Source organism: Eurypyga helias, unplaced genomic scaffold (genome assembly GCF_000690775.1).
Source record: "Eurypyga helias isolate BGI_N326 unplaced genomic scaffold, ASM69077v1 scaffold1747, whole genome shotgun sequence".
NCBI lineage: Eukaryota > Metazoa > Chordata > Aves > Eurypygiformes > Eurypygidae > Eurypyga > Eurypyga helias.
Window position 1 is genome coordinate 41916 of NW_010263453.1, and position 20883 is coordinate 62798.

The following is a 20883-nucleotide window of genomic DNA, read 5'->3' on the forward strand; positions in this document are numbered from 1 at the left end:
CAGCAGTGAGACATCTGCACACCCTCCCGATAGTTGAACGTCCACAAAATTGGTAATATGAAACCTCAATTCTTAAAAAATAGCAGGGAAGACTCACTAAATAGGTAGAAAAAGAAAACAAAGCAACTCTGGAGAGCTTCAGCGAGATGATATATTTGTTTTAATTACATAGGTACCAGCTGCTCATATTGGCAAGGAAAAAGGGTCACTCTGTAATCACTTTCAAATTTTCTGCAGATTGGGAGAAAAGCTTGAGAAGTTTTCTTTTGTCTTGTAGTTTTTATTGTCCGTAGATATCCCTTCAACTATTTAGATTCAGAAATAATATTTGGAATATTATTAGTTGCAGGAGTTAGAGGTTTTGTTTCGTGTTTTCCCAAGCATTGGCTGGTGATTTGCTGTTCTTTCAGTCCTTCCTGCGATAGTGCTGACGTCTCTTACTTTCTACTGTTCTGTCCCGGCCCTACAGCACGTAGTCTTGCCTCTCAGATGTGCCCTTTGGTGTTGTCAGTTCACACTGCCATTCACCTACACAAGCACAAAGGAAAATTCCAGGAGTGCACTACCTTGCACTGCCTTGGCTTCTTCCAGGAGGAAAGGAGGACTGTGCTACTTCTTAATAACTGAGCAGTAGCCAAGCATTACCTTAGTTTTTTGAAAGATAGAGCCATGTCAGCAGCATAGCCAATATCCAGGAGACATAATTATGACAATGATTTTATTGGTAAATCGCATGTCACACTTTGTATACTGCAGGATTTTATGCAGCTGAAGTTTTATCCCTTTGTGAATAAGAAGAGAAATGCAAGTTTAAAATTCTCACCCTGACTTAACGTACAAGTGCATTCAGAGCCCTCTCTGCTTAGTGTCACTTTGTAATGTTACTGTCTTCTAATCCTCGCTCATCTTAGCCTTTCAGAGCCAGCAGAACTGTATGGGAGGGAACGGGGGTCTCCCTTGGTTCAGCGGCCGCTGACAGCCTCACAGCAACATGCCAAACTCAGGACCAGGCTCTGCCCTTACGGAATCCCACCTGAAGGAATAGACATTACCAAATTAGGCAATTATTTGCTTAGATTTTTTAGAATTGTCTTTGGGAAGATGCATTTCCCAATATTATTTCTTGCTCACAAGTCTCAATCGATCAGAACAACATTCAGGATTGAAGCAAGCATGTGTCCTGCTGGCATTCTCAGCCTTTCATGGGACAAAAGTGGTAACATACCCAAGTAAAGCAACTCGAATGCTGATTTCTAAATACTTGCATTTGTAGAACTCAAAACTCGGCAAGTGACTGGACATCAAGGTGTTGCCATCTGGCATGTTTTGACACTAGTCACAGAATTCTGTGTAGTGATGAACAGAAATGGTCTCTTCCTTGACATCTAGCTAATACGTTCAACAGTACATGTCAACTTCTGATGCGTGTCAGTTGATACCTGTCACTTACTGGTAATTTCTTAGTGTAGTGACCAGAGAACTAATAAAATGCTAAGATGACAGGAGTCTGAAAGCGAAGGAGTATTTAAACTGTGCACCATTGCCTTCTGACACACAGGGACAAGTTAATATTTCATAAAGGGAGCAAAAGCTATGCCTCCTGAAGGTGTGGGCAGACAATACGCTTTCTCTGGAGGCAAAACCAGTGTGTTTCCTGTTCACAGCTTTACAGTACAATTCACTGCCAGCACATGCTATTTTTAATCTGCATCGTTTCAGTGACCTAATTTGTATCCTGCCTCATGCACCCTTTCAAAACAGCAAAGGTGACAGAATATGATACAGGGGTAGGAATGAGGGAGCAGGGAATGAGTCCTGGTTTTCAGAATATTTCTAGAATGAAAAATACAAAAGAGAAAGTGCACTCTACGCATTCAGGTTCTTTCTTAATTTGTATAAAAGAGGCTGGGGAGCAACAAACATAATTTAACTTGTAAATATTTTAAATAATTAAAAATATGTCTCACTTTTCAGAATAAAATTGCACTTTCAGTCAAACTCAGAAATGTATAAGTAACAGTGAAATATGCCAAATATATAAAAATAGTCCACATAAAATGACATGTAGAAGAGGGAAAAGGATGGAAAAGTTAACATGCAGGATTTTCTGCTTCTACGGTATCATGTGAAGTAAAACTTTTGTTTGTTTGTTTGTTTCTGTTCAGGACCCCATCAAAAGCCACAGCATGTCTGCTTATTTATGCTTAAAACAGAACTCTTTGTTATTAAATATTGCACAGAAAACCATACCCTAAAGCATTTTTAGCAAGGTTATGCATTCAAGTGTTTCATTTAGGAAAATGTGGGTAGAACATCGTCTGTGCAACTATTTCATTGTTCGTGTGGCTGAATGATATTCTTTAACTACATAGTAACATTCCACTTTATGGAAGGTGAAAATTTCTCAGTTTCAAGAGATAGACCAGGTCTATCAAGAGGCATGGTGCTGGCATCTGCATCGGCAAGGATGGGGTCTCAGATCCCCTCTGCAAAACTCTACTGCTTTCTTACTGAGTTATTAAGCAGAATGGGTTTTTATCACATACGTGGGGGCTGATGGGGTGGTGTGCAGCCATAGGTTTTCAGATGCCTGCTGAAAGGAAGGCATCAGTGAGACTCAGAAGTCCTTTCCAGGCACTGTTGTGTCCTCCCTGATGTCCAAAGGTGTTTGTTCTTCTGCACATCTGGCTCCCTTCATCCTACACTGTTAGGCAGAGCAGTCTCCACTCTTCAGTTTTCTTGTCCACATTTTCTGGCCTTGCAAGACCTCACCCCAGCCTCTGCCCTAAGCCTTGTGCCCCAGCATGTCTGTCCTCGAGTTGCTCTCACTCTCCCTCCCCCCCTGCCAACCAGTCAGTCCTTGACAGACATGTCCTGTTCCCACCACTTACCAGCAGTGATCTTCTTTCCCAGCCTCCTCATCAAATCTGCTTCTCCCCTCTGCCCTTGCCTTGTCAGTCAGCCTTTTTCTCCTTTCTGCACTCACTGTCCAGTTTCTTGGTTGACATTGCAAGTCCTGGGCTCCTAAGTCCCCCCTCCAGTTTCCCCCTTCCCTCCCCTCTCTCAGTGCCTTTGCAGGATCTCCTGCTGTTCCCCAAACTGCTTGTCTTTATCTGGACACCTCCTGCCCTCTGCATTTCCATGGACACCTCCTGCCCTCTGCATTTCCATCAACTTTCTCCCACCCACTGACATCCCTCCCAGGTGGACAGGGAAGAACGTCCCAGGTGCCCCGATCTCCAGCACACTCAAACTGCAGGGTTGTTTTCCAAACTGAGCAAACTTCAGGCAGATTTTCACCAGGTCTCTCCTTGACAGAGAGTCTGTCATGCGTTTGACAGGGTTCGTGCTCTCGGTGCAGAGCTATCAAATGAAAGCTCGCATAATTTTTTTCAGATGTTAAACGTAATTCCTTTTCCATTACTCAGTTCTCAAAGATGGCTACTGTTCGGGCTAAGAAGTTTCAAAAAATTCAGCCTGAGGCAGACATCCAGTGTGGAAAATTTCAGTCCAAGTACAAGAAGGTTATAAGGAACTGAAAACAGGGTCTTATAATGAGAAGTGTCAGACAACATGAATACTGGAAAGTGCTACCAGCTTGGCCCATATTACAGGCTTTGTTAAAGACATCACCCAGGCTAACGATTGCTATATCAGGTTATAAGCTAATGCCTTTTGCAACTGCTGAGTTATAAAATCTTTAACGCTCTTTTTGGTTGCAATGGTAAACCTGGCAGCAACTGGGAAAGACCCACAGAGCTGGAGAAAAAGTAAAAGAAACCTGAGGTTTTTCTACTGCGGTTAAGTTACAAGACTGGGAACTGCGAAATCTGAATAATATTCTTGGCAATGACACAGGCTTCCTGCGTGACTTAGGTCCAGCGGAAGGTTGACCTCTTGGTGCCTCAGTTTCCTCACTACATTTTTGGGACAGTGTTTATTTCGTTTCTGAGGTAGTGCTGGCATACTGAGCTGGCTTTCTGCTCTTTAATGACGTGAGGCACTAATCCTCCATAATTTTTCAGCAGAAGGGAAAAAATCAAAATTTTTGGTTTGATTCTATCATTTGCATAATGGGAAGAAAGCAAGGAGAAGTTTACTGGAATAATCCGGAAGTTGCCGTTTTGTTGGGCTGTGTCCCCAGAAGTACAGAATCACTGTGTGTCAGCCCTGAAATGTCATATAAACAGTGCTTTGCAAGCTCCTGTAAATGGTTTCCTGACTTTGTTAAAGGAAGTGGGCTGTCTACTTAAAGCTCTTGTCTGGGTCACGGTGACTAAACCTTACTGCAGCATGCCTTTTTAAAGGTTTGGGTTTGTTTTAAATCGGAAACGTTGCCATAAGCCTCAACAAATAACAAGGGTGGAGAACATAATAATGTCCTTTGATCCGAGGAAGTTCAGAGATGTCTCGCCAGAGATGTAGCCCAGTACACCTGTATGCTAATCCGCTAATGCTGACAGCAGTTAGGGGACTAATTCTGTGGTGTACTACTATAAACATTAGTTATAAATGCTTGTAGAAAATACTGGGGAAAAGAATACTGGGAATTAAGAGAATTTGAATCACATTCAGCTACAAATATCCTGGCTTCAAACTCCAGAGATCCTCTGGGTCAAATTCTCCTTGTCTTGCACCCATTGCAACCCCCTGGATCTCTTGGTCCGGTTCAGGACTCATCAGCTAATTGCTAAAGAGAAAACAAAACCCTGTACTAAGGCATCTATTCATATTGGGTACCCAACATATTCTGCAGCCACTCCTGAGACACACAGGTGTCTGTATAGCTGTTCACCATGCCATGTGGTGTTGTTTGCATAAACTTAATTGAACATGCTCACACAGAATACAATTATTCTGATACACTAAGCTACTCTACATGTGATTAAAAAATAACAACGTGTCCTGGGAACAGTTAGCAAAACTGCCAGAATGCAGATAAAAACTGTCGTATTAACATTCAAAAATCGGCATTTATCTTTCCTCTTATCCCTGTGGGGGCCATTACATGCAATAATGAAAAGATGTCCCTTGAAATGGCATTACTTTTTAATGAGGCTTTTACCCATTGAGTCAGAATCTCCGTTTTATTAATTACAAGCAGAAGTGGCTTCCTAAGGCCTGCAGCTGCTGAGTCCAAGTGGCTTCTAGGCCTGAGCATTCCCTGTCAATACTCAGGCTTGGGCAATTCAGCAAGTGTTGGGCTACAGCTAAGTTAAGGACGTGGGTTGATTCTACAAGTTGAGCGTGTGAAGATCCAGCAAGGATATTTGCACATCATGATGTCAGCTCCTGGGCTGTTCTGTGACATGTTCCATAGTACTTTAGTTGTTTCCAATCCTCTGGTGAACAAAAAACAACTAGGACACCCATCGTGATGACTTGCTGATTATTATTTGGCCCCATGGACACTACTATGCTTTCTTTTTACTCTGGCACTTGTCTTCATTCGGAGCGTGAAGAGCCAGACACTAACTGCTGGCGCTGGGCTCCAGCTCTGACTCACTTGCCCTATCCTATACTCAGTGGTACTCAGAAAACCCCACGGTGAAGGGACTGAACTCTTGTGTTTCAGTAAAAGCCTGGCTTTTCCCTTCATCTGTCTAATTACTCATATCCTCCTGAGCTTTTGACCAACAAACCACTCTTGGTTAAAGCAATTTGGCAAATGTGATGCATTATCACGGCTACTGCTGCTTCTGCTAGTATTTAGACATGGGAACTGCTTTATTCTGCAGTGGGGGGAAACATCTATTTCTGCAAACTGTCACTCAAGGAGCTGCTTAAAACTTGACAGCTCCGAGATTATTTTTATGATAAAATACTAAATCATTTCCAGCACAAATGAGAATGGTTCAGTCTGTCAGTCTGAAGTCTCATAACATTGCACCAAAATATGGGGTTCAGGGGACCAAAGAGGAGCTAACAATACATTACTGAATTTAGAAAATTAAGTAATCTAAAGCAAGGAAATTCCAATATGCACTGGCCCCCACCAACCAAATCTAAGGCTTCCTTTCCCTTTCTAAATTCAGTTCACCTTTTCTTGTCCTTATGCCCCAGGTCATTTTGTCTCTCCTTTTTATTCTAGTGGCTTTCTCTCAGGTAATGTCTTAATATCAAAAGAGACTGAGGAGAGAAAGAAGCTGATTGTTCTTTGGTTTAGTGCCAAAACTGAAGCTGTGGGGATTCTCTCAGGTCCATAAAGGAATGCTCTATGGTGACATTAAACTGAGAAGCTGTAGTCTTTCTTGATGATCTGTGTGTTATTTTTTCGGAGCTTGGCCATTTTGAGACAGATTTTCATAGTCATCTCTGTTATTTACAAAGGCACTACCTCAAAACCAAGAGACATTAGTACTTCTTAAAGAAAAGCTTGCCAATGATTTTTAAATGGGCAAACACATTCATTTTTCCCTAGCCTTTTTCTTGGAAATTGCTGAACTGTTTGGCTAAAATGTTCCATAGCCTGAGTCAGATAGCATGGAAACTATCATCACTAATGACTGAAGTTTGGCAAAACTGTAAATAGCAGAGTTCAGGTCTCAGTATTAGTCAATCTTAATTATAGGTGGGGCAGTTCAGGTCTCAGTAGTAGTCAATATTAATTATAGGTGGAGCTATCAAACCATCCCGCATGATAAATTTCCATAACTTCCATTTCACAGCTTGAAAGTCTCTGATCTTTGTGGGAGGCAGGTTGACATTAGAGTCCTTTACATAGCAGGAGTGTCCTTTATGCAGTGCTAGAACACAGCACGTGGAGGTTCCCCAAGGTCACCCAGTAGTTGCTGGTGGATCTGGGATGGTGTTTAGGGCGCTCAGATCTTGCCTGTAACCACAGACTGACCTTGATTTTGCTTGGCTCATTAATGCTTCCTCTCTTTTGGTCACATCATTCTCCCATACTTTTCCTCACTGTTGTCCCTCACTGACTTCTCTTCCCCTTCTTCTCTTTCCTTGGCTTCTGTTCCCACAGTATTTCAACATTTACCCTTACACTTGCCCTGCACATCTGACTTCCTGAGAGTTTAACCCAGTTTGGCTTAGAGGAGAGGTATCGTTTTTGTTTCGGGAGGCAGTGGTGCTGGGCATGTATTCCCTCCCCAAAATCACCCTCTTCACCTCAAGCTTCTTGACTTCTGGTTGGCCTCGGGAGAAAAAAACAGGCAGAAGCTGGGTTGCTTTCTTAGTGTTTGTGGGAGGAAGAGCTGGAAGCCTGATCTAGTGTTTGTAGGACTTGTTTATATGTCACATTCCATGCGGTATAGGAAAGTAACATCATATATGATTGTAACCCCTGGTTAGTGACATTTGGCAGTTACATGATTCAATCACACCATATTTATGTTGTCTCAGGAAAGTCCTAATTATGAACATTTTGATTTTTCCACCAGCTTTCCCAGGAAGGTTACCATACCCACATCAGCCAGATTTGAACTATTTAAGCCTTTCCACAAATGTACTTTTTTGGTTAGATTGAATATGTCTAGGTTGAGTGTGAGGTTTTCCAAAGTGACTTCATTTCCTAGTAGGAAAGGAGGATGGGGATTTGACATGTGTCCCGAAGCCCAGCTGAGGAAGTGATGCTGGGCAGCAGCTCTCCACAGGCAGGCCTGGTTGGCTGAGATGTGGATGGCAGCAAGGGCAGAGGCTGTGCAATACGAAGGCGTGCTGTGCCGTGGGCAACTATCAACCAGGACAGCTCTGTCCCTGGAAAGGGAAAGGCCTTTGGCATTCACTCCTCTTCAGAGGTGCCTCATTCTGTGACCACTAGGACTGCTGACTGCTGGGGACATAGGTGACAGAACTGCTGGCATAGGTGACACTCCGGGGGCTTATAAACCTCAAGAAAACTAAAAATGCAAACAGTGATGTTACTCAGACATCCCAGTAACTTGCTGGAACTGAGCCGGAGCTAATAAATCCCTAAAAAACCAAGTTGCAGGCCCAGGCAGGTGTTTTGTCACCACACCTCCCAGGCAGTGGAAAAGCAGGGCAGAGCCATCCAAACTGACTTTTTTTTATCCAGGCCAGAAACCATACACAGGCAGCTAAAGAGCTTCCATACCCATCTGTCCCTAGAAGCAACACGGCTGCATTTACCAGGGTGCCATGCCAGTGTTAATCCATGCTCCCAAAGCTTGTTGGCCAGCCTTTGGTGTCTCTGTATGTTTGGCTCCCAGATAGCTGGAAGCCCGCTGTATTTTTTTCCTTTGTACTTCCTTCCAGAGGAATTGGCAGAAGCACCTGCAAACCCTTTTGGGCCCGACAGCAAAGACTGAAAGTTTCAGTCTGAGTGGGTTCTGACTTGTCACCTGGAGCTAATGGAAAAACATACTCTTAGTTTGGCAGACCAGGTAGAGGTAGTTGACCTCCAAGTCTTTGTCTCTTGGTTAATTTTGCCCTAGAGAAGCTCTAGTGGCAAAGCAGGGTGGGGATCCCCTCTTGCTCTACTCAAATGCAGTCCAGTGGAACAGAAATCTGCACTTCTCAGACCTTTTATCAAACGAGGAAACTTAGCCAGGTTGCCAAGCCCAGTTTCAAAAGTCAGAAGCTGAGCTCCAAAACATCACAGGACTTGCTTAAAACCACAAGGTGTTTCTCAGATGTTTCCCCTGGGCACTGAGTTTTTATTCTGTTTTCAAGTGGAAACCAAGAGAAACATACTCATTCTAGAAAGAAACCCCAAAATATTTCATGTGAGCACTAGATTCCAAAAGATTAAGAAGAAAAACTAAAGTCAGGAAGGCTTTCAAGTCTCACAAAAAATTCTGGAAATAACATTTTAATTTCAAAACCCTCTAAGGTATAATAGGAATATTTTTGATAAAACAACTCTGACTCAGATTCTAACACAGTTTTTCTTCATTCATGCATACTTTTTACTCAAAGACTTGGATTGCAAAGCCTCATGTGTGTGTGTTTGTTTTTTTTTTTACCTTCACAGCTTTTTTTGGGAAATACCTCAATGAATACAATGGCAGCTACATTCCTCCTGGATGGAGAGAGTGGGTTGGATTAGTGAAGAACTCTCGCTTCTATAATTACACCATTTCTCGCAATGGTAACAAAGAGAAGCATGGATTTGATTACGCAAAGGTATTCTCCAGACACATAAATGCTGCATCATTAATCCATACAAAAATCACTTTCAGATAATTAATTAACCAGATAATTAATTAATTAACTAGCTAACTACAAGCAAGGAATTGAGATGTCATTTTTTCTCCAGGGCATTGCAGATCAATTTCCATGTGAGAATATTAATTGCACCGTGGAAGAAAGATTCCTAGGGCTCTTCAGTGCAGCCTGGTGATTCCCCCTTTCTTCCCCTCTCTCTCTGCTAGAAAGGGATGGTGCAGTGCCACAAGCAAATAGTAAATGAAGGTTATTCCCCAAAATGATTGTGGCCCTTGTGCAACTGAACTTTAAAGTTAGCTGAGTGTTGTCAGTTATTACCCACAGAAGAAACCTTAGTTAATGCTGTTTCCTATTATACAGTGCACACTAAATAAAAGGCTGTGCGTCTGTGGTGTCAGGCTCCGGATATGACTATAAGGATAGATAAGCGAGAGAACACAGCCGTTGGAAAACTTCAGAGCTTGTTTTGTGCTCTTGACAAAGTTTGGAAAGTATGCCAAGGTGACCTGCCCACTGCCGTGAAGTTTCTCGGAAAGGCGTAGAAGCACAGATCGCAGACTTTCCAGCCTGCAGAAAACAATCTGGTATTTCCTCAGACTGTAGTTCAAGGAAGATGATACAGATGTTGCAGCTGTGGTTTCTGACCCATGTAATGAGATTTTATTGGAAGCTCACGATGCCTGTTTCTGATTTCCCCACCCGTAGAAATTACATGATCGTGATTATATATTTATACAGAGTAAAAAAAAAAAGGAAGAAAATAAAGAATATTGGTTAGTTATACATTCCTTACACACCCTGAGCATGTAGCTAGAATAAATAGGCAAATAGGAGGGGAGCAGATGCTTTGGGAAAGCAGTCATAGAGGCATTTCATTTGAAGAGACCCCAAACCCAGAAATTTTCACAACACTTGTGCCTCACACTCATTACCCAGTTTTGTACACCAACAGGTCTCTCACTGTCTCTTCCATACCCCTGCAAGGATTGTAGCAGCCAGGGCTACCGTGTGTGCCCCAAGTGTGCTACCGGAGAGGGGAAGGGGCAGGGGGGGACAGGGAGCGGGCAAGCGAAGAGGTCACAGCTGGTTGGCTTGTCCTAGCATGGACATGCGACACAGACCTTGTCCCTCAGGCTCTGCTTTTGCAGCTGTTCGGGGCCGCGAATCCACAGCATATGATTAGTCATGCCTGGAAGTGCTTGAAATTACAAACATTGTCTCAGCACTTTCTCAATGAAGCTCGCACCAGACCTCCAGGCCAACAGCGAAGGCTCCAAGGTGGCAGGTGGTTTAATTTAAGTTTTCATCTTTTTTTCTGAGTTCCACTTCCTCCCTTTCCCTTGTAGTCTTCCATTTGCCACCTTGGCTGTGGGTTAAGCCAGTTTATTAGCGAGCCACAACTTTAATCTCAGCAGCTGCGCTGCTTAATGTTGCACAATTAAATGAACAGAGCCTGCAGGAATTCAACTGCTCCCTGCATTCACATTTGCAGTTTCTTTGATAAAGATTTTTGCAATCTGTTGCCTGTTGTAGTTTTCTTCCACTTTGTACGTATGCAAAAGTATACTCTGAACAAAGAGTACGCAAAAAATGTTTATGTAAACAGAAAACACACGTATGAGTCAATGATTTCTTGCAGTTAGGAGCCATTACCTTGTGAAAGTGTTTTATCAGTAAAATTCAAGAAACATATCTTTGTCAGCATAGTCTCTCATTTTAAATGGTACTTAGCATTATATTACAAAATCTGGTAATCATATTTACTTAATGCCTTCTGTTGTATCTGATTTGCAAAATACTGTCTCATTTTATGTGGCATCCCCTGCTTAAGAAAGTAATTACTGCTCGGTCTCCCCTGTGCTCCCGCGAATCATACATCTCTTTGATGGTATGTTTTTACTTCCTGATCTGAGCTTTAATGAGGACTTGAAAATAACATAATAACATGATAGTATGTGATCTAATTAATCATGCGCTTTGTAACTTTTCCTTTGTGTTAATCGTATGTTCCAGGACTACTTCACAGACCTAATCACTAATGAGAGCATTAATTACTTCAGAATGTCTAAGAGGATATATCCCCATAGGCCCATAATGATGGTCATCAGCCACGCTGCGCCCCATGGCCCCGAGGATTCGGCACCGCAGTTCTCAGAGCTCTACCCCAACGCTTCACAGCATATGTAAGTCAAAACCACACGCTGCCAGACCCTCTCCTTGTATCTGCGTCTTGTGGGGTATTTGCTTGGGGAGACGTGGCAGGGGCAGAGAATTCAAATATGAGAAACCCACAGTAAGTGGTGAGTGTTTGCTTGTTTCTTTTGCCGGGCTTGCTCCCTTCAGGGAGGAGAGTGACAGCTCTGACCATTATTAAAACAGAGAGAAGCTCTTTTCCTCCTGGGAAGTTGTGGGAGATTAAAAGGTCAGTATTTGGCTTTGTAAGGGCAGCTTCTTACAATACCCTGAAAATATGTAGACACAGGTCAGGATCTGTTGGAAAGATATTACTTTCCAACTTCCTTCGTCTTCCTCTAAGATATGCGCTTCCTGGGCTCTAACTAACTGAATTCATTGTGAGGAAAAAACACCCTTTTGTAGCTTTGGAGTGCAGCAGATTTGTTTATAGACTAGATACTGGACGATTCCCAAACCATCCTATTAGGCTGAATTCTTAAATAGCATTATATGTGATTATCCTATACCTAAAAAATAACTCTTCATTTTGTTTTGAGTACTGAGGCCAACTCCAGGTAAAAATCTGGGGGTAGTCCTGGATTTAACAGCTTGCTTTATAACTTCAATATTCTGGGTTCTTTTCCTCACAATAAAGTGATAGGGAACTTTTCCATCGCCCTTCTCTCTACTGTGAACATGTGGCCCACTCTTCCCATTAGTGCTTAAACAATGTCTTTGTGCCTCCTTCCACATAGAAAAAAACTTCATAAAATATTTTAGCTGGATTGTACATTGATTTCACCTCTGAAAATGAAGAGGAATCAGGCTCATCACTCTGTGGAAAAGCTCTGTGGTCTACAGATTGCATTTTGGACACTGCAGTAGCTCACACTCAGGGTTGGTTGTTGTAGTTACATTAACTAGTTTAAAATTGCAAGGAGTAGCAGTTACTGTATAAACTGCATGCATAAACAGATCACTGGTTGGGGCCAGAAAGAGATTTTCTGTTCTTGGCACATGGTTAAATATTTGTTAGTTTGCATTTTTTATCAATGTTGGTGGCTACTTTCTGGATATTCCACTTTCCCTGACTTTACATTCTTACTTCTATTTTTCTTATCCTATATTCTCAATGCTCCCACATTCCTGAGATTAGTCTTTGCAAGTATTGCAAACCAGTCAGCAGTGTTTCATAGTTATTTAGATATTCTGGGTAATTTCTACCCCTATACAGAAATTATGACATTGATACTTTAGATTGTAAATATTCACTTGAAAATGGTTCTCAAGAAATCATCTTGAAGAATTATCATCACCTTTTTATGTCCTAAATATAAAATAAGATAGACATGAACACATGGAACCTGTTGTACTGGGTTGTATAAAGGATCTAACTCAGTATCTGGAATTATGTGCTCCAGCAGAAAGCAGCAGGGAATGCTTAGGGGGGAAAAAAACCAAGAGAGAATCCTTTTCCTCATTTTTCTAACTTCTGAAAATCACCAGTTTAGGTGAAGCACCCAGGCCACTGTGCCCCATTCTCTTTGCATCAGTCTTTCTGAATCGTGGTGGCAGACTCACCATCTTGTGGCGACAAGTTCCACAGCGTCACCCTGTGCACTGGGGACAAAGGACCGCCTTTTCTTTCCTTCTAAACCTGGAGCTTGCCCACGCCACCAGTGTCCCCTCCTTCCCATCCTGTGAGGAATAATGAATAGTCACAACACATTTGATGGACCTCTCCCATGTCTTCTTTCAATCACCCCTTTTCATAGCAAGGGAGTTGCCTACCGATTTGTTCTCACTCTGTTCAACAGATTGCTTCCCGTTTAGTGGCACAGATTGCCTGGCCTCAGGCAAGCCATCCTGTTTGCTGGGGGACTATCCATCATACAGGAGGCGAGGATTCAAACTGTTTCCGCTTAGCTGTGGGGACTGTGTCTGGAAAAAAAGCACTGAATCATTGTATCAGCCCCTACCTCTCCTGAGGCCAAAGCAACTCATTTTAGTCTCCACGCTTGTCTTCTGATATGAGTGCTTGTAGGAACTTGCATTGGTTTATGGTCCTGACACTTTCTACTCCTTGGTGTTTTCAGCTTATTTGTTTTCTAGCTTGTGCTGCTAGAACCAATGCATTTAGTTAGCCTCCAAAATTTTAGCCGCCTCTTCACCTTATACAGGTTGCACGTCATCCACAAAGATCAAGCAAAGTTCCTAGTTACCTATTTGCAGGCTTAGTTTCATTTGAGTACTTGTGTATATTAATTTTTATTTGCATGAAATTCTGGGGTTTAATACCTTGTTCTGCTAGGCTACTTGTGAAATAGCCCAGAATATGAAACTCAACTCTGCTTCTTCTTGTCTTCTGGCGTTGTTGCTTTCTTGGCAGCCTTCTTGCAAAGAGTTTTTTCTCTGGTGACCTCAGGAGATCCTTGCTGGGTTGTTTTGTGTTTCCTATTGCACTGACTGACTGCATGTGTTAGAGTTCAGTCTGCAAACTAAGAAATGAGACAAACTAAGGACAAACTGACAATTTGGATGGCTGAAGTCTCCAAATAACTGATTTCTCTAGCAAAAATATTAGCAACATGCTCTAAAAGATAGAAGTTCAGTTCTCACAGAGATACTCGGTGCTCCCTGTGAAAACAGCACAAGAACAATAAAATCCCTCCTGCCAAGGTTTGTGTAATTTGAACGTTTAACCCTTAGGTTTTCTTCCTTGGTGGTCAAGAACCATTTGAATCTCTTTCTTTCTGACCTTGGGTGACAGCCATCTGACCTTGGATTTTGTTTTTAAAAATGTAGTTGCTGTATCGTGTTACTGTAACACCTACCTCCAACAAAGAAGGGAAGCCAGGTCAAAAGCTGCTTGCTGGCTTTACAAACTGAGATGGAAGGTTATACCTACAAACCAAGGATTAAGATAGCCTGTCAACCACATGTGAGGGGAAGTTTTGCTTAAAAGGACAGTAGCTGAAGCAGACCCTTAAATTACATGATGTTTCTTTACTGGTGAAGTTCCTGTCATTTGATTGAAATACTGCCTTTATAAATTTAAAAAAAAAAAAAAAACACCAAAAACACATGTCGAAAGTTGGTTTAGAAGAAATTTTCTACTTGCTTATATGAAGAAGGGAGCGGCTACAGCAGGGAACAGTCCAGTTCAGGGAGAGTTCTGCCCTCAAATGCGGGTCTCTCTTGGTCTCATTTCCCCACTTAATAACATAGAAAGAAGAAAATCAAATGAATGCAGCAACAAAGCCCATAAGATTTGTGAACGACCCATCAAAGCCAAAAAAACAAAAGGAAGCATTACATACCATCGTTAGCTTACAGTCCTGGCCTCAGCACAAACAGCCTGCTGGAGTGGCATGAAAAGTCTTACAAGGACAAGAAAGATAATGATGTGTATACTGTTCAATCATTAATTTTAATTGATCCCTGTTAATTCTCATTAGCTCCAGTTTATCAAGAAACACAGTCTGTATCACAGTGGAAGTTGCAGACACTCTCCATTGGTTTTAAGCATCCATTCTCCCTCCCACTTTCCCACCTCCCCTCTCCTTAAAATATGTCATTTCTGACACCTAAATATATTTCTGAAAGTTTATGCTGGCTACTATCACCATGAGTGTTATATTTTCTGAAAATAAATCATAGTAATGCATACATATCATCATGCTATGCCCAGAGGTTATTTCTGTGGAAGAAAATGGGACCGGAGAAGACATACTAGATGAAAGCAATACATAGATCTTTGCTGTGGTAACGAACATCGTCTGTTGAGGAGCGAGGTTGATAGAACTTTGGAAATGCTGCTGTTAAATATGAAGTTATGACCCATGAGGTGGCTCTCTAGGTGCCCCTGGCAGCTGTTACAGGGGAATCTTGTTCCATCAAACAGCTGAGCAGGAAAGTTCTGACTCAAGGGATGCTCTAATGAAAGCCTGAATTCTCAGTTATACTCAGGGCCCCTGGCACTGTAACTTCCCTTTACCTTCCAGTGTGAACCAGTCTTAGGGGAACTGTGAATCAGACCTAAGCTGTTTATAAGCTGTGAAGTAAACAAACATTAGAAGCAAAAATCTGCGGGAGACAGGTTTACTGAAGAATGCAAAAAATGGAAATCTGAAACACTGCTGGCTGTACTGACTTAAAGATCCTTGGGCTGGTAGTAGGACTGGCAAGCAGATTTTATGGTTACCTGGAAGCAATCCCATTGCCAGGCTAAATGTCTGAGGAGGAGCAGCTAGAAACGGTATCTAGGAAGAGATCGGAAAGCTTTCCAAAGTAATGTGAGAAAAGGTAGATGATATGAAAGGCACAGCTTTAAGTTTCCATTTAAAGACAATATGAAAGGTGGTGAATGACCATGTCTGGCAGTAGCAGTGTGTTTGCGGTAGTGAGGCATAAAGAGCAATGCTGTTGCACTTCTGGATCCCCAGAGCAGTCTCACCTGTGAATCTGGGGTGTGAAATGGCTGCATTCAGGGTCCTTTCTAGTCACTGAGGCTGAGTCTCAGTGATATATAAACATCTGCCAGCTGTGATGGCATTTCTTGTCACGTGGACATTTACCTGTTAAAGTAGGATCATAGATTTGCATTGGTAATAAATTTTGACATGTCAGTGTGCCCCTTCACTGCTGGCCTGAGGCCTGCTTGGACTCCTGACCGGGAGACAAATGATCAAAATCATCACATACGTGACTGTGAGTGTGACTTTAAACAGCATTAGAGGAAACTGTGACACAGAAATGCAGTAAGATTTCTAGTTACACAATTAAGTTCCACAGAAGCAACAAATCATTTTTCCTAAAATAAAAAGGTGTTATCTTTAATGGGTAGCAACTTTTTTCTTCTTCTTCATTCTGAAATATAACAGTTGTGTTACACTTCAGGAGTGAAACTTTCATACCTCAGACACCCAGATATGTAAATATTCCTGGGTTTAAAAATTTCCTTTTTAAAAGGCAGCAAAAGTACACCCAAAATGGTGTACTTTAATACTGTACATTAATACTTACCATGCCACTGGTCATGTTTTTTTCATTTTTAATCTTGCCCAGAACCGAGGCTTCCTGCTTTCCAAGAACAGTGTCTAAACCTGGAAGTCTACTTTCTCTGGGAACAAAGGATTAGCTTCCTTTCTTTATTTACACTTTTCCTGAAGAAACACGGCCACCTATACAATGTTTGCTAATCATATTTCAAAGAATAACATAGGTGTTAATTTTTTACAGAAACTATTCATTTTTCACAATGAGTTTTACCATAGGTATTATTTTAAAATGTTGTTGACTTTTATTTTTATGAAATGAAAATGTTCCTGGGGCACATAAATACTGTATTACTTTCACTAACTGGAGGACTCCCAATCCAAACAGAAGATTAGCCAAACACTTTTGGGATAAAAACCTTCAAGAACTCTACAGAATTAACCAAACCCAACATTTTAAGCAGTATTTTTGTGGACATGATTTTCTTTTGTTGACTAGAAACAGGAGGGAATTAGGAGATTGCAAATAGAGGCAAACACAGATTTTTAGTATGAGCATTTGAACAAATGTTTGTAAATGTGCTTGTTTCTTTCCACCTTAACCCATCTGTAATGGATATGCATATATTGACACCAGGTTTTTAGGAAACAAATGTTAATTTAAAGTTGCACTGAGTTCTGGGAGCTCTTAAAATATGCTGTACTCTGCTTTATTTCAGATACTACAACTGTGTAAACAGCATTAACCAAGCTGAATCTCCCATTCTTTATTTAACCTGTAAAATATCTTTTTTTTTTAATAATGATTTGCAGAAGGTCTGTATTCCATTTGTTTCATTGAGAATTGAGAATCACACAAAAAGCAGTTCAGTTACCGGTAGAAGATAGTGCAAATAATTTCTGAATGATTTCCTATTTGAGAACCCTATTTCAACAGGTCCTCAAGTACCAGCATCTGTTGTTTTGGTTTGTTGGGTTTGTTTATTTCTTGTCTAACTTCAAGTTATTCCGGTACCTTAGAAACTAAATAAGATGCATTCTCTATTCTGAAGTTCAATTTTAAATATACAAATACAGTATATATGTTTTCAGTCAGAGTAATTAAAACGTGTGATATGAAATGCTGATTGTTCATGTAATTGAAGGCTATACAGGCCTTTTGGATTCAGGCCACAAAGCTGAATGCTAATATAATTCCTTTCCTCTCAACGTTGCTTTAAGCATCTATTTGAACTGATGCTTACAGATAAATAGATGATAGATTTCACGTTGAATCTTTCTGTAAAGAGGAAAGTGCACTAGATATTTCCTCCTTCCATAATCTATGGAACACTTTATCAGCACCACTGTGCAATTCCTTCCCTGTTGCAATTTAACAGGTGGTAAATAGACAGCGAATGGGATTTCCGAGATGTAGCATGAACAAAACAACGCCCATTGATGCAGAGACATTAAGCGCTAACAGAACTCAAACTACACAAGTCATCCCTTTCTGAGTGCCTGACTGGGTTCAGCGTTTGTTATGGTTAAGTATTTGGGATTTTTTTGCTAGTTAAATTGGGGGTATCGATTTGAAATTTTATGAACCTGACATCTTCCAGTGTCCTGCACGAGTGGAAGAGCAGACCCATCATGAAGCGACAAGGGGTCTCTGTGTAGTAAGCTCTGCATAGTATGCGTTGGACAAATGTAAGTGAGCAACTGAGCAACCTAGATTTTCCCAAGCTACTTGACCCTACATAAATGACAAATGACCTTTTTAGTACAGTAATCATTTGATCCCTCAATCCTTACCCTCTCTACAGATTTAATCTTCATGTGGCAGTTTGCTGGTCATTTTAGAACTGACCTACACAAAGGGGAGAGCACTTTTTCACGTTATCTATTTTTGTAACATGTAAAATGACCTCCCAGTCAGTCTCAGGGCACAGATTCAGAAGTTTAAGTGCTTTACTATTTGCTGATCAACTGGCAGGCGTGACCTTGAAATCAGAAACTGTTCCTTACTGCACACTGGGGCAGCAGCTGAGCTGTTCAGGGGCAGCCTCTGAGCTGTTCAGGGTCAACCCAGCAAACACCGACAGGTAGGTGAACAGTAGCTCCTCGCCAGACTTGGAGGCTGTGGACAACCTGAGAATAATGGGGTACCTGGCACTGTCTGCCCATCACAAATCAGCAAATGTGGTCCGGACAAGACCGGCTCCATGACTGAGAAGAGGCAGTAGAAGACATAGTACACATCTTCAGCACTATATTCCCAGTGCTAAGAGGAATCAAATGTAGATGTTGGTGTCACTTTACAGCAGTACTTGTCAATATACAGCAAAGCCGTTCCCAAAAAATGGAAGAATAGTAACTTCGACAGACTGTGCTGTGATGACTTTTGAGGGCTTGTAACAGTTGAACATGTAGTTGATACCTCCAACTGCTTCAAGAAAAAAATGTTGTGATAAACAATTATCACTGACAGGGAAGAGGTTTTCAGAAATTGGTAATATTCTCCCCAGAATTCACCTCTGTTGTGTTTGTTTGTTAGTTTTGCAGAAAAAAAAGTAGGCAGACCTGAGGGCGATGTCAGGTCTTGTGCCTGGCAAGGAGTCCCGTTCTGGTGCAATTCTGCAAGGCACAGCAAACAGGGGCATGCAGGGAATATAAACGAGCTGTGGGGTTTTCAGATTCCTTTCTGTCTCTTCCCTAGTACTCCTTCTCCCCTTTAGACCCCTGTTTTCACATTTCTCCATCAACCACTGGCACTGGATATTTCACAGAAGGCCCTGTTCCTTGAATCATCTGGGAGGAAAACTCTGCTCACTCTCTGCCTACTGCATTTCTCACCCAGAAAATTCAAAACGCATTTGGAAAGTGTCTGGGAAAGGTTTTAACCGCCTTGCTAAACCCTTGAGTGCTGCTTTTAAAGACTATCTGTTATGTGGAGGAGGCTTCTCACAATGGCCTGGGAACACGAGGCCTGCGCCTGCATCAGCAGCTGGCTCTCCTTCCTGGCACAGCAGCAGGCTGTCACGGTGCTGCCGGCTGAGCGCGGCTCACAGCCACCTCATCCCTCCGTGGCAGGGGCACTCAAGAGTCTGCTGAAGAAAAAGCAGGCTTTTGCTGGAAAATGCTGATTAATCAAAACTGAGCTCTTTCATGGGAAAACATCTCATTTGACAAACTTCCAAAAAAACACAAGAAAGTTTGCACTGGGAGTATTCTTCTTTTCTGTCAATGTGCCTGACACTTAATAGGTGACCAAAACTCCTAAGACTTGCTCTTCAAGGTCTAGGGCTCCATCAGTCTATCTGCTAGGGCTGCTTTCTAGCCAACAACCTAGAGGGTTGTGCTCCTGGGTTCAATTGCAATAATTTTCTGGTAGTATAAGCAATGTTTTAAAAACCAGACTTCAATCGTTGGAAATGTCAAAAATTTTGACTTTTCAACACGAAATAAAAGAATTTCCATCAGAAAAGGAATTCTAGCTTATGTTTGTCTTTGCTTAGTGGGCAGCTAACCTTTCCATACTTCTTAATCTCAATCAAAGCTTCACAAATCCTGCGATACCATTGGCTCACTTCTGTTTTCCCTTGAGGCTAATGGTTAATTAGGCGAGTCGTAACTAGCTGCATGTACTAGAGACACATGTACCTCTCAAATTCCACCTAAATTCTCAAAAATGGTCTCCAATTAAAATGTGGACTCCACTCATCTATTGCAGTTGACTATCAGCCCATCATGCTGTCCATTCAGCCAATTTTATCCTCAGAATATATAGTTAGAGGTTATACGTACTATGGTGGACGTGGTAAAATCCAATGCTTTGGTAAAATCAACTGCTTCCACCATTCTGTGGTCACATACCATCATGTCAAGAAAAAAGTCAAACGAAGGTCAAAGGTGTGACTTTAAGTTATCAGTAAACAATTTTTAGATATAGTTCAGTGTTACCTCTTACAAAAGGACAACTGCCCATAAGCATTTCTGTGGGGAAAGTGCAGCTTTGGGCAATGCACGTATTAAAATTATCAGTATCTAAACAGTAAATTAATATTGAATCACATTTTTGTTATAAATGGAAAATAGAAACATAGGAGTCAAATTAATCCAATCACACAACAGCATTTTTTCATTTTCTATTTACATTTATTCTTCAAAGGTAATGCTGCAATACATGTATCCTCTACTGCAGTGTATTACAAATGGGGAAAAACTAATGCATCAAAATGGCAAAGCCTAGATTCTTCAAGCGTTAGAGAAGGAAACTGCTCATACACAGGTGAAACTTTTACAGGACATGGATTTTGTTTGGTTTCTCTTCACCTTTTTGTTGTCGTGTATGCTAGGTGTAAAAACAGGATTGATGGAGAGCTTTTGTACCATGCATATCTGTACAGCAAATTTGCTTGGCATATTTTTTGCAGTACCTTTTCTTCAGAGGTGCGATATCTGTGAATGTATTCTTGTTTCTTGTATGATATCCTTCAAAAATTCACTGGCTGTGGGTGGAACACCTCTTAAATCTTTCCTTTGATGTTTGTCTGAACTCCTAAAGCACCATTCTTTGCTTCAGCAG

At 41.5% G+C, this 20883-nt stretch overlaps 1 protein-coding gene across 1 annotated transcript in view; it reads left to right on the plus strand.

Moving 5' to 3' along the window:
- Positions 1–20883, plus strand: part of LOC104512867 (extracellular sulfatase Sulf-1) — a gene marked incomplete at its 3' end in the record, with an annotated part of 49992 nt that overhangs the window by 9437 nt on the left and 19672 nt on the right. The window contains exons 4-5 of the mRNA XM_010156026.1: positions 8951–9102; positions 11158–11327. Of these exons, the coding sequence (XP_010154328.1) occupies positions 8951–9102; positions 11158–11327 (322 nt within the window). The remainder of the gene's footprint in view (positions 1–8950; positions 9103–11157; positions 11328–20883) is intronic.